The sequence below is a fragment of the Mirounga angustirostris genome, unplaced genomic scaffold, assembly GCF_029215605.1.
Source record: "Mirounga angustirostris isolate CCGP_5_RB_7025 unplaced genomic scaffold, mMirAng1.0.hap1 SCAF_6, whole genome shotgun sequence".
Lineage (NCBI taxonomy): Eukaryota > Metazoa > Chordata > Mammalia > Carnivora > Phocidae > Mirounga > Mirounga angustirostris.
In genome coordinates, this window is record NW_026991714.1 from 114,290,966 (window position 1) to 114,305,371 (window position 14,406).

At 37.1% G+C, this 14,406-nt stretch overlaps 1 protein-coding gene and 1 pseudogene across 1 annotated transcript in view; both read right to left on the reverse strand.

Moving 5' to 3' along the window:
• Positions 1–14,406, reverse strand: part of LOC135364823 (tyrosine-protein phosphatase non-receptor type 20-like) — an 89,814-nt gene that overhangs the window by 17,160 nt on the left and 58,248 nt on the right. Inside the window, exons 3-4 of the mRNA XM_064595539.1 lie at positions 10,611–10,708; positions 8,019–8,128 (exon numbers count right to left, since the gene is read on the reverse strand). Of these exons, the coding sequence (XP_064451609.1) occupies positions 8,019–8,128; positions 10,611–10,708 (208 nt within the window). The remainder of the gene's footprint in view (positions 1–8,018; positions 8,129–10,610; positions 10,709–14,406) is intronic.
• Positions 3,075–3,252, reverse strand: LOC123841119 (U2 spliceosomal RNA; annotated as a pseudogene).

A 14,406-nucleotide genomic window follows, 5' to 3' on the forward strand; every position in this document is an offset into this window, starting at 1 on the left:
AATTATTCTAATGTTGTTTCATCTTATAGTATCGCTTATCTCTCGAATTCTGCCCTCGTGATCCAGTAGTTGTTTATCTCTTTTTCTCAGCTTCTTTATTTTCCATCATTTGGTCTTCTATATCACTGATTCTCTCTTCTGCCTCATTTATCCTAGCAGTTAGCACCCCCATTTTTTATTGCACTTCATTAACAGCCTTTTTGATTTTGACTTGGTTAGATTTTAGTTCTTTTATTTCTCCAGAAAGGGTTTCTCTAATAACTTCCATGCTTTTTTCAAGCCCAGCTAGTATCTTTAAAATCATGATTCTGAACTCTAGTTCCGATATCTTACTAATGTCCATATTGATTAGGTCCCTGGCAGTCAGTACTGCCTCTTGTTCTTTTTGCTGTAGTGATTTTTTCCATCTTGTCATTTTGTCCAGAGGAGAACAGATGAATGAGAGAACAAAATGCCAACAGGGTAAAAACGTCCCCAGGAAATATACACTAAACAAATCAGAAAAGACCTGAAACTGGGGGAAAAGAAAGGGAAAGAAAGAAAAAAGAAAAAGAAAAAAAAAGGAAAAGGAAAAGATCAAAACAAAACAAAACAAAAAAAAACAGAATATGATCAAATATGATGCAGAGATCAGTCCACACACTAGATTTTGGGTGCGTTTTGGTCTGTTAGAAGAAAGTCCCTCCCAAAATTTTAAAGAAAGAAAACTTATATATGTACAAAAATAAGGGTAAATACGATGAAGGGATGGAATATGACTGTACAGATGAAAATTATAAAAGATTTTATAAAAGGAATTGATAAGAAGTTGGTTGAAAAAAGAAAGAAGAGGAATTAAGAAAAAAAAAAAAAAAGGAGAGAATGTGATCAGGCAGGAGAGTGGAACAAAGACATACACTAGAGATATAAGGTATATTTTGGTCTGTTAGAAGAAACTGTATCCCAAAACTTTAAAGAGAGAACAATTTATATATATACCAAAACTAAGGTTAACTACTATGAAGGGATAGAATATGACTCTAAAAATGAAAAATAAAAATGTTTTTTATAAAAGGGATTGATAAGATGTTGGTTGAAAAAGGGAAAAAGAAAAATTCAAAAAAAAAAAAAGAAAATTTAAAAAATTAACTTTGGAAAGACTAAAGAATCAGGGGTAAAAAGCCATGAATTCTATGTGCAGTATTCCCCTAGCACTGGAGTTCTGCTGTTCTCATTGATCAGTAAACTTGGTCTTGGCTGGCTGTTCTCGCTGATCTTCTGGGGGAGGGGCCTGTTGCCGTGGTTCCCAAATGTCTTTGCTGAGGCGGAATTGCCCCGTCCTTGCCGGGTCCGGGCTAAGTAATCTGCTCAGGTTTGCTCTTGGGAGCTTTTGTTCCCTGCAAGCTTTCCTTACAGCTTTGGAGGAAAAGAGTGAAAATGGTGGCCTCCCAATCTCCGCCCCAGAGGAGCTGAGAACTTGGGGCCCCACTCCTCAGTGTGCCCCCAGAGAAAAGCAGTCAATCACTCCCGTCTCCCCGGTCTCCAGCCATACTCTGTGCTCACCTGGCCTATGACCGCTCGTTTCTATCTCTGGCGCCCGACCCTGGGTGGAGTCTCGAAACCCAGCAGATCCCTGCAGTGCACTCCCGCGCTGCTCCTCCCAGGAGAGGAAGGGGAGTCTCCCCAGATCTGCCGCTTGTTGGGTCCCTGCTGGAGGAGCAGTGGCCCGACTGTGCCGTGGATCACAGTTTATGGCAACCCTGAGCTGAGAGCCCGCGCCTCGGCTCTGTCTCTGCAGCCGGCTTCCCCGCTCCGATACCTGGGAGCTCTGCTGCACTCAGGCACCCCCAGTGTTTCTGTGACCCCGAAGGTCCTGAGACCACACTGTCCCAGCGAGAGTTCCACCACCACTTAGCCACTGGAGCGACGTCCCTCAGCATAGCCGACTCCTAAAAGTTCCGATTTTGTGCTCCGTGGCTCTATCACTTGCCAGAAGCGGCCGATGGAGGCCCCTCCCCCGCCGTCTATCCTCCCAAATATCGCCTCGGATTCACTTCTCCACAAGTCCTACCTTCCAGAAAGTGGTCGCTTTTCTATTCAGAAAGTTGTTGCTATTCTTTTCTTCGATCTCCCGTTGAGTTCATAGGTGTTCAGAATGGTTTGATCTCTATCCAGCTGAATTCCTGGGACCAGACGAAATCCAGGTCTCCTACTCCTCCACCATCTTGCTCCTCCCCTCGATACAACTAATTCTAATTATCAAGGCGAAATTGGGTTTCTACTAAATAGTAGGGGTAAGAAGGAGTATGTCTAGAATGCAGGTGATCTTCTAGAGTGCCTTTACAGTGATTAAAGTCAACAGAAAACTATAACAATTAAATTTAGACTGACTGTTACTAGCTTAGACTTTTCAGGGATGTCTGTTTGTGTCACCCTACCAGACAAGGAACCACAACCAACTGAGGTGCTTGCTGAGGTCAAAGAGAATATGGAATGGGTAGAAGAAAGCATCTACCAGCTACAACCTTGCAACCAGTTGCATAAATGAGGATGTAATAGTTACAGGTAAATCTTTTTCAATATAAATATTTGATATATATATATTTATATATATACATATAGATATATAGATCATATACATTCAAATATATAATTTAGCCAAATATTTTTGTTTTCTTTTACAGGATATTAAGGGGGAGTGTTAATTAGCTGAAGAAGAAAGACATCACTCAAAGACCAAAAAGGAGATTTTTATATCCTCTTTTGACGACAGGGTGAGAGCGTGTTTACAGTTGCCCACAGGTTAACTGTATCATCATAGGTGGAATAATAATGTTTTAATTTGGAGATTAGGTATGGCTTAAAGAGATGTGTATGGGTGCCAAGTTGACAAAACATGGACTGTGGTCATTTTGCAATATGTCAACATGGCTAGGCTGAACTACTTCTCCAAGAATTCTATTTTCCAAATGTTTTCAGTTAAGATGGTTGACAAGAGAGGTTCTTATGTGAGATTTTGGAAGGTGAACCTGAAGCAATAGCCATTTTGTAGTTCACACACACAATAGCTGATCTCCTGACACACCTCATTCTTTACTTAGAAGGAAAAACTTAATATCATAAAATGCCAATATTTCCCAAATGAATATAAATGTCATGCCACTCTAATCTGAATTTCAAAAGGGTTTACGTGGGTATACATGTACCCCAGCAGCATTAAACTGATAAGAACAGATACTACACTTGATCTTAGCCAAAAGGCCGAGAAGCGATCCCCTCCAGCAGCATTATCAACAACAGCCAAATTATGGAAAGAGCCCAAATTTATATCGACTGATGAATGGATAAAGAAGATGTGATGTGTATATATATACACAATGGAATATTACTTGGCCATATTAAAAAGAATGAAATCTTGCCATTTGCAATGAAGTGGATGGAGCTAGAGAGTATGATGCTAAGAGAAATAAGTCATTGAGAGAAAGACAAATACCATATGATTTCACTCACGTATGGAATTTAAGAAACAAGACAAAAGAACATGGGGCAGGAAAGGAAAGGCAAACCAAGAAATAGACTCTTAACTATGTAAAACAAACTGAGGGTTACTGGAGGGGAGGTGGGTGCAGGGATGGGTTAAATAGGTGATGGGTATTAAGGAGAGCATTTCTTGTGATGAGCGCTGGGTGTTATATGTAATTGATGAATCACTAAATTCTACAACTGAAATTAATATTACACTGTACATTAACTAGAATTTAAATAAAAATTTGGGGAAAGAAAAAAAAACAAAAAACAAAAGGGTTTACATGGGAATGAACAAAATAATTTAAAACACCATATGTAGCAATAGCCCAAATAACCTGTAAAATTTTTTGATTGAAATATAATTGATATACAATATCCTATTAGTTTCAAGAGCATAGTGATTTGATATCTTTATATATTATGAGATGATCCCCATAATAAGTCTATTTACCATCTGTCACCAAAGTTATTACAATATTATTGCCTACATTCCCCATACTTCATATTACATCCCCATGACTTGTTTATTACTGGAAGTCTGTACCTCTTAATCCCCTTTACATTTATTTTTTAAAAATTAAGGGGAAGATATGCCTTTCTAGATATGACTTACAACTACTATAATCAAAACAGAATAATATATCCACAGGAACAAACAAGACAATCAGTGGAAAAGTTTGGAGAACAGAAAAGGATACAAACATTTTGGGGAACTTAATATGTGATAAATGTATATTTAAATTTAATTGGGAAAAGTGGCTTAGTGAATAGTGCTGGTATAATTGTCTAGTCCATTTTCTACAGGTCTACCATACTTAGCAATTAACAGCAGACAGATTAGTGATCTAAGTAAAAATGAATGAATGAAGGAAGGAAGGAATGGAAATTCTGGGAGAAATTTGAGTATTTGTACATTCTTCCAGTAAAGAACTTTCTAAACATTCTAGAAACCACAGTGGTTATGAAGTCTCCCTTCTTAGGTATGGGGCAGGAGAAGAATTTGTATTTGTCAGACAGACAAGATGTTAGGATTTCCAAAATGTAAAGAGTTGCTACAAAATAATAAGAAAAAAATGGCAAAGGATACAAATATGCAAATGAAAGAGGCTAATAAACAAACAATAAGATACTCGTTCTCATTAGCCATCAGGATAATGTGAATTACAGTAACAAGAAACTGCTATTTTTCATTCATCAGATTGGCAAAAGTTAGGAAAAGGCTTATCTAGTGATGATAAAAATATGGGAAATTGAACCCTTCAAAACAGCTAGAGCAAGAATAAATTGCTCTAACCTCTGGAAAGGAGTCTGATATTATCTATTAAAATACAAAGTGAATATATACCTTGACTTACCAAGGGAATCTAACAACAAAAAAAGCACTAGTACATAGGAAATATGTAAAGAATACATGTTGCAGATTAGTAAAGGGAAAAAAGTCAACAGGGGAATGGGTTAATTTACAGTATTTCCAAAAGATGGAAAAGAAGAATTCAGATTAAAAAAAACCCTTAATATCTTGCTGAAGGCTGAATGTGGCCTAGTGTGAGAGCACAGAATTCTGGGAAGCCACAGATACTAGAGAGTTTACAACACCCTTGCAGACTCAACAGGCCTCTAATAGGTGCTCATAAAACAAAAAAGAAAAAAAAAGTGGACACAGAGCTGGAAATGGAAGGAATTCTTCCCTCAGTGGCACAGGCTTAGAGAAGAGTTACTGCCACTGTGGAAAATGTATAAAGCCCTATTTGGACCTGCCCCCTCCCCAGAGAACAAAAGTCTTCAACTGAAGGAGGACTAGCAGCAAACCCTGTTGTGCACAAGTAGAGAACCAATCCAGTTAGAAAAGGCTAAAGAAAAACACTCTACTCCTGGAGGAAAGGCAGAAAATGGTCCTGAGCTCAGGATCCTATACGATACTATCACCAATCTCCTACCACTAAGCAAGGAACAGGAAACCTTCTCCCACAGTAAACCTGCCAAAAATACAAAGCAGAATTTGAATGCCATAGTGAGGAGAGACGGCATCACTAACAAAGCCTCTCCCCTGACAACCAGGAACAGAGAACCTGCCAAAGGGAGAGACTGGACTATGACCACAAAGAAGTCTGCCCTCCTGTCCAGGCCAACCAGCACCAGGCTACCCCTAGAGCAGGGGCATGAGGGTGGGGAAGAGCCCTTCTGAACCACAGGTACACAGGGAAGGCTTCAAGCCAAGGATGGAACAGGAATGTGAAGAGAAACTCTCTAGCATTGTGGTTGTCACACTAAGCACAATTTAAATCGTGAGAAATTCTAAATCAATAGTTCACTGTAGGTAATGACAAGCAACACAAAACCAAAATCCAGCTCATGTCCCAAACACACTAAATCAAGAACCTACACTAATGGCCTAGCAGAAGAACAGGCATGATATTTCCAGGCATAAATTCTACTTACCTCAATCTCTACTCTTTTACACCCAACATCAACACCCTATCAAAATTTACAAGACATACAAGAAACAGCAGCAGCAATGACAAAATCACTGTCAAAAAAAAAAAAAACAAAAACCAAGGCAATTCTACAGAAAAAAACTTAGAAATGACCCATGTGTTAAAATCATGAGAGAGGGAATTCTAAATAACTATGATTAATATGTTTAAGCTCTTATGGAAAAGGTGGACAAAATGCATGAACAGATAGGGAATTTGAACAGAGATGGAAATTTTAAGATAAAGTCAAATGAAGTTTTCTCAATAAAAAACTTTGTAGGATGGGTACCTGCGTGGCTCAGTCTGCCTTCAGCTCAGGTCATGATCTCAGTGTCCTGGGATCAAGCCCCACACAGGGCTCCCTGCTGAGCCAGGAGCCTGCTTCTCCCTCTCCCTCTTTCCCTAACCCACACTCATGCTGGCTTGCGAGTGCACTCTCTGTCTCTCAAATAAATACATACATACATACATACATACATACCTACATACATACATACATACTTTGTAAGAGAGCTAAAGACTGTTTTCAAATGGGCTTATTTGTTAGTAGACTAACAAAGCTGAGGAAAGAGTCAATAAATTTGCAGATGAGTTGCTAAAAATTACCTTAAACTGAAACAAAAAGAGAAAAGAGTAGGAGGAAAAAAGATAAAATACATACAGGTACAGCCTCTTTGGAAAACAGTCTATCAGTTATATACTTACGACTCATAAATCCCACTCCTAGATATATTTACCTTAAAGAAATGGAAACGTAGATTTACACAAAACCAGTATGTGAATGTTTGTAGTGCTTTTATTCATAATTGTCAAAATGTGGAAACACCCAAATGTCCCTCCACTGCTGAATGGATAAACAAACTGGTACAGCCATACAATGGAATACTATTCAGAAAAAAAAAATTAAATACCAACAAAAGCAATGCTTGATATTGGCAACAATATCAAGCATTACTCTAAGTGAAAGAAGTGGCACTCAAAAGACAACATATTTATGATTCTATTTATATGACACTTTGGAAAAGACAAGACTAACAAGAACAAACAAAATCAGATTACTGGTTGCCAGGTGCTGGTGGTGGAATGAGGGGATGACCAACTACAAAAGAGCATACTAGAAATATGAAGTGTGAAGGAAATGCACTGTATCTTGATGGTGGTGGTAGACCTTTGTCTAATCTCACAGAACTGTATGCTAAAAGGATGAATTTTACCGTATGTAGATTATACTTCAGTATTTAAAAAGTATTTCTTGTAATCTATTTTTGTGTCAGACCTGTATTTTAATAATTACACAGTGTGAGATTGCCTTAATTAGATTTGACATTTTCCAAATTTATAAAAAGTCATTAGAGAAGATGATTCTGGCACTTGATCTAAGGTTGAAATGCATGATCTCTATAATCCTCTCTAGCTCCAAGGTTTTTTGAGGTATGGGATTCCCCAACCTCACACACACAAATTTTACATATATAGAAATTTATGTTTTTATATTTATAATTTTTATAATTTATATATGTATAAATCTAGATATGTTCATGGTTATATTTATGTTTACACTATATACAAATATAAATATACACACATAATTTTGAATATTCTTCAGTATTATGATTTTTTATACATATTTGTATTTTCTTTTTTCCTTACAACATATGTGTAATCAAAAAAAAGTTTCCTATTTTACTTATAAAATATATACTGTGCAAGAAATTAAGAAAATGAGGAAGGAGGTCATACGCTAGTCTATACAAATCTGTAATTCCTAGTATAAGAAAATACAAATAGCTCATTTTATTAAATTGACATGTTTGATATATTAAAATATTTAAAGAAAGGGAGAAATTTGCCCTTATGAAGGTGGGGTGTGGAGCATTTTCTTCATTCTTAAAAAAAAACCCTAGGAAACCCTGCTTTCCCCATCTAAAAAAGTTTCTCTTAGCTCTTTCCTGCATTCATATTAGAAATTTCTTTGTTCATACCTCTGAAATATAGCCTCTTCAAGAATGTGCTAATAGAAAGAGGATGAAGTCTTACCAGGAAGCTGAGGAGGGACGGTCTGGGATGGCCCTGCAAGCTCTTCATCTTCTCTGTTCCACTTTTCTCTTAGAAAGGAGCCACCGGGGGCCAATAGGCTCTCACTCTCACTAGAAAAGAAATTTATGTATTTGTTCATGGTTTCAAAGAATATATACATTCATGAAAGAATCTCTGAAAATCTATATTAATTATTCAGTTGACATTCATCTCCATTTTAGTTCAGCTACGTACTTCTGTTGTCAGCCCCTGGAGTTGGCCCACTTCCAGAGATCATTCCCAAGTCCCAACGTCTGATCACAAACTCCATCTCTTCCCACATTTGCCTGGCTTGCAAACTAGCCATCTTGGATCAACTAGCCTCCTTTACCTCAGCTGTGGGGAAAAAGTACTGAGGTCACTGGGGTTTCCAATATCAACAGAAAGCCATCTGGAAAACACTGGTATGTCCCTGTTGAGTTTCCTCTACCTTTCTTCCACAGCAGCTAATTCTGAACCACCATCCTCATGTAGACCCTATCTTAATTCTCTGCCTTTGTAAAAATGTAGCCCCTTCTAGAAAATGTAAGCTAGAAAGCAAGAACACATTCAACTTACTTTTTTAAAATGTGTACTTAGATACATCAACATTTTCAATTATTCCTTACTTTCTCCCTGATCAGAATTAATCCTTCCATATTCAACTCTGTGCCTTCTGTCTCCTAGACATTTTTTCTAAAATTATCTTTTCTTATATATATAATTAATCTCCCCTATGTACAAATTCTTCCATAACATAAGAATACTTGATTCTCCCTGATGTTAAAAATAGAAACCCTTTTCAACTTTCTCTTAGCAGATTTTTCTTTCAAATACTAGCCACACTCTCTGTCTGTTCCTTTCCAGCTTCTCACTATTCCGTTTACTTGTTGCACTTTCATCTGCACCCCTACTTAACAGAAGCCTCCTAATGTGATTTCTGGTTCTAATCTCCAATGTCTAGAGAAAACTCTCCCTAAATTCAAATTTAATTCTACCTGCCCACCAACTTCAGGAAAAACCCAGGTCCCTCACAGAAGTTTAAGTTACTGGCAATCTGGCCCCTTCCTACTTTTTCATCATCAGCCCTACTAATCTCTTTTGTGCATCTTATGCTTTAACCTTAACAAAATAAATGCCTTTTTCTTTTGCTTCCATGAGTCATTTCAAGTTTCTTATTCTTTCTCCTTCTCATCTTTTTTTGGATTACTATAAATATCTAATTGTTCCCCATTTCTTGCCAGATATCATCCACCTTGCTACCCGCCATCCTCTTCCTAGACGGGTAGACAGATATATGCATTAATACAAGAAAAATTCCATCTGTACTTTCTTTTAATTCTAACAAACTGACTAAAATATGCACTCCTTGGTTTCACGTATATCAAGTTCCTTCACACTCTGGCCCACATTATATTTTTGTCTCTGCCTCTTATCTTCTCAAGCTTCCTGGCATTCCAATTCAGAGGTACCCTACAGCTCTTAACACATAACATTTCTCACCATTAATAAGATATTTTCACAACTTCTTATCTTTGTTCAAACTTCTTCCCCAAGCTTGACATTTTCTCCCCTCCCTTTTCCCCTGCTAGATTTCTACTTATTTAAGATCCTAAATCCAACCTAAATATTTTTTATTCAAAGAAGCTGGTGAGAAACTCTCCCCATGCATATTTCTGTCTTCTGTATTCACAATCCTTGGACTTTGGCTCTATAATACTTACTACATTGTATTTAAATTTGTCTTTTACATATATGTTTCCCTAATTAAACTATAAACTAAAGGGCAAGAACTGTGTAATATTTTGCATTTGTATACAGTGCTTAGTATATAATTAGCATCTAATAATTGGTCTATACTATTAGCATATAATAGGATCTGAAAATGCCTTTTGAATTATTATTTGTTCACTTAATGCACTTTTGAAAGTTGTATATGCAAGTTTTATACTATATACATTATTATGCGGTGCTATTCCAGTGACTACAGCTAATATTACTTATAAATCTCTATGGAAATATGGCTTATTAAAATGTTCTCTTCTTTAATATGATTTTGCATATAACACCTAAATTTGAACATTTTATAAGCACGAATGTTATTGTTTTTGTTTTTCTAATGGAAATTTATTTTCTCTTGGTTCTTTAAATGTTTTCATATATAGTGCCAAGAATTCACCATGCTAACAGTTCTACTGTTTCTAGCACATTATTTTCTTTCTTGGAAACCTATATAATTTCTAGTAGAATTAACTGTGTCCTGTGCTTTACCTTACCTCAAGTATACTGCCCTCTCCATAGCTCCCAACACATTTACAAAGACTCTGGAACTGTATAATTCTTGAGATGACAGAGACATTAAATTCTTTAGGAGTATCTTCTTCTTGTGTTAATACCATATTTATGAGATCATAAATACATCCAATTTCCAGCCAAATCAGGTTGTACTTACTACAAAGAGTTATCTCTTGAGAAACTAATCAAACATTTGAGGGCCATTATTCACTGTCTCCACTGACAGAGCTATGAGCATGAATAGACAGAAAGCTCACTAAAAAAGCATATTGGTTATACCTTTCTGTAGCATCTTTAAAAAGATCATCGTAATTACTGCGTTGGAAATTCTGAACAGAGTGGTTTACTTTCCCTGAGCTATCTGCATTTTCCAAAACCTACGGGAATAAGAAAGAAAAGAAAATTATGGCTATGATTTTAAGAATGTATAGTTTAAAAGAAATATGATTTCTATAGCTTCTTAAAAAGAGTAATAAAGTCTTCAATAATAGAATTAAAACCACAATCACAGTCAGTGTGATTTTCACTTCTAGAAAATCACCTGAAATGTATTGCTCCCCATTAAATATTTTACAATCTGTCAAAACAGAGTATAAAGTACTATGCACACACAAGTGAATTTTTATTGAATCACTCAAGTTATTTTCCAAAAGTTGATAAAAATAAGCTTCATTTTCAATCAAAAAAAACTTATCACTGTAGCCCAGAGAAGACTCTTATAATGAGTACTTATCACATTTGGTTTACTGTAAATACAAAATTCTTAGCACTATCTTTATTTTAGTTCTTATATAATCTAAGCACTAAGACAGTAATTCTGTCTCTGCCATGAGATTTAGTACTGCCCCATAGACTTCAGTCCATTCTGTTGCATTCAGAGTCCTGCATAATTAAAAAAAAAATTGAGTGTAGAGGGGGGAAAAAAATCACATTAAAATAAAGATTCAGTAATTCTGCTTCAATTAATCCATTCATTTGACAATTCTTTTCTGAGGATCTAGTATGCACAGATAGTGCCCTAAGTGCTATGGATAAAACAATGAACAAGAGAGGTGTGTGCTCTGCCCTTGCAGAGCACATATATTCTCATGAGGAGAAAGAAAATACACAAGCAAACATACAAATTACAGCTGGTGGTGTTAATGCAGTAACAGAGTATGGTGATACGTAACTGCCCTGTACTTAAAAGACAAAAGGAAAAGCTAAGCAAAGAGAAAGGGAAGCTTACTGAGCAAAAGAAACAGCAGATCCGAAGTCCAGGCAGACTTCCATGGTCTGGCGTCTGCCTAACTGACCACCCTCATCTCATACCTATTTCTCATCTCAAGCCATAGCCTATACCATGTCTTTTCATCTTTTCTGAAGTGTCTTTTGGTGATTCTGACTGTGTAGAACTTCTTAATCTTTCCCCTCTTGCTAATATGTTTACACGCGCACATGTGTGTGTGTTTTGTTTGTTCCATGAAACTTCTTAGACCTGGAATACCTCTTGTGGGAATACATACAGCCATCATTTCAGAACATGGACCCAAACACAATCAGTTTTAGAAACAAGCATGTTAATGGAAAGATGTAAACAACTACCCAGCACTCTTACCAAGCATATTCATTTGGTTGAACAAGTCAAAACATAACTTACTAAGTTTTTAACCTAACATGAATAAGGATTACTTGAAATATAAAGTTAACATATTTTAGTAGTAGTTTGCTAAATATATTAAATTCTAGTGGATTAGCTAATTGCCATTTTGAGCAATATATAAAACATAAAAAGTCCTTCCTTGTGGTGAGCATACCCTAACATACAGAGCTGCTGCATCACTATGTTGGACACCAGAAACTAATGTAACATTGTGTCTCAACTATACTCAAATGAAAAGAAGTAGAAAAATAATAATTAAAATAAAAAATAATTAAAAAGTCCTTCCCTATGCGAGTAAGAAAAATACCAACTCTCAAATATTTTTACAAAATTTTTTAACACTTGCTTTTAATATTTGGGGATTTAATTCACCTAGATTCAATTTCAGTGTAAAGTGTACCCTGCCCACTCTGCTCAACCACCAACAGCGATCTTGTATTCTACTGGACATTCACAAGATCCAGTAGGCCACACCCGGTATCAGATGAGCTTTGCAAAAGGATACAGGTGAAGAGTCACAACATGTCAGCAGGACAGCCTTAGACTTGCCCTCATCAGGAGTCCTAACAGCATTCTAGTGTAAGCTCAGGTGTGATGCAATGAGACCACATGGGTGTGTACCTAAGTCCCCCTGGCTTAGAAATCTCAAGTTACACAGGAACCAGTATCTCTTATAATAATTCATGAACCTAACCTCAGGCTCACAGCAAAGGGATTCCCACATTCACCCCATTTGTACTCTCAACAAGACATTATTGTCATGGTCATAATCCTCCCTGTCCAGGGGTCATTTTTACCATAACCAATGCACCTGGTAACACAGCTGATAGTCCACCTTTATCAGGTTTTCAGAGAAACAGGGTCCTGGAAGGCTAACACAAGATCATTTCCTCAGTGGGAAGAAGAAAAAGTTCTGTTCATCTTTACTCACAGGTAGTAATGCATTTTATTTGTCCTATTGAAATAACCAATTGTACCACACCATTAACTGAGCAGACCACTGTAGAAATCTACAATGTCACCTGTCACATAAAAAGTTCCCATATGTATATGGGTCTTTTTCTGGCATTTCTATGTAGTTTCATTGGTCTTATTTGCCACTTCCTATTGTATTACCACATTTCTTTAATTCCTATATAGCTTTATCATAAGCCTGGACAACCTGCAGCGCCAGTGGCCCCTCCACCACATATATATTCTTGCTTCCTTTCCTAATACTGTCTTGCCTATTTTTTTTAAATTTTATTATGTTCTGTTAGTCACCATACAATCCATCATTGGTTTTTGATGTGGTGATCCACGATCCATTGTTTTCGTATAACACCCAGTGCTCCATGTAGTATGTGCCCTCCTTAATACCCATCACCAGGCTAACCAATCCCCCCTCCCCCCTCCCCTCTAAAACCTTGTTTGTTTCTCAGGTCCATAGTCTCTCATGGTTCATCTCTCCCTCCCATTCCCCCCCGCCCATTTTTCCCTTCCTTCTCCTAATGTCCTCCATGTTATTCCTTATGTTCCACAAATAAGTGAAACCATATGATAATTGACTTTCTCTGCTTGACTTATTTCACTTAGCATAATCTCCTCCAGTCCCATCCATGTTGATGTAAAAGTTGGGTATTCATCTTTTCTGATGGCTGAGTAATATTCCATTGTATATATGGACCACATCTTCTTTATCCATTTATCCGTTGAAGGGCATCTCGGCTCTTTCCACAGTTTGGCTATTGCGGAACATTGCTGCTATGAACATTGGGGTGCATATGGCCCTTCTTTTCACTACATCTGTGTCTTTGGGGTAAATACCCAGTAGTGCAATTGCTGGGTCATAGGGTAGCTCTATTTTTAAATTTTTGAGGAACCTCCACACTGTTTTCCAAAGTGGCTGTACCAACTTGCATTCCCACCAACAGTGTAAGATGGTTCCCCTTTCTCCACAACCTCTCCAACATTTGTTGTTTCTTTCCCTGTCCATTTTTGCCATTCTAACTGGTGTAAGGTGGTATCTCAGTGTGGTTTTGATTTGGATTTCCCTGATGGCTAATGATGATGAACATTTTTTCATGTGTCTGTTGTCCATTTGGATGTCTTCTTCAGAGAAGTGTCTGTTCATGTCTTCTGCCCATTTTTTGACTTGATTATTTGTTTTTTGGGTGTTGAGTTTGAGAAGTTCTTTATAGATTTTGGATACCAGCCCTTTATCTGTAGTGTAATTTGCAAATATCTTCTCCCATTCTGTGGGTTGCCTCTTTGTTTTGTTGACTGTTTCCTTTGCTGTGCAAAAGCTTTTTATCTTGATGAAGTCCCAAAAGTTCATTTTTGCTTTTGTTTCACTAGCTTTTGGAGATGTATCTTGAAAGAAGTTGCTGTGGGCGATGTCAAAGAGGTTACTGCCTATGTTCTCCTCTAGGATTTTGATGGATTCCTGTCTCA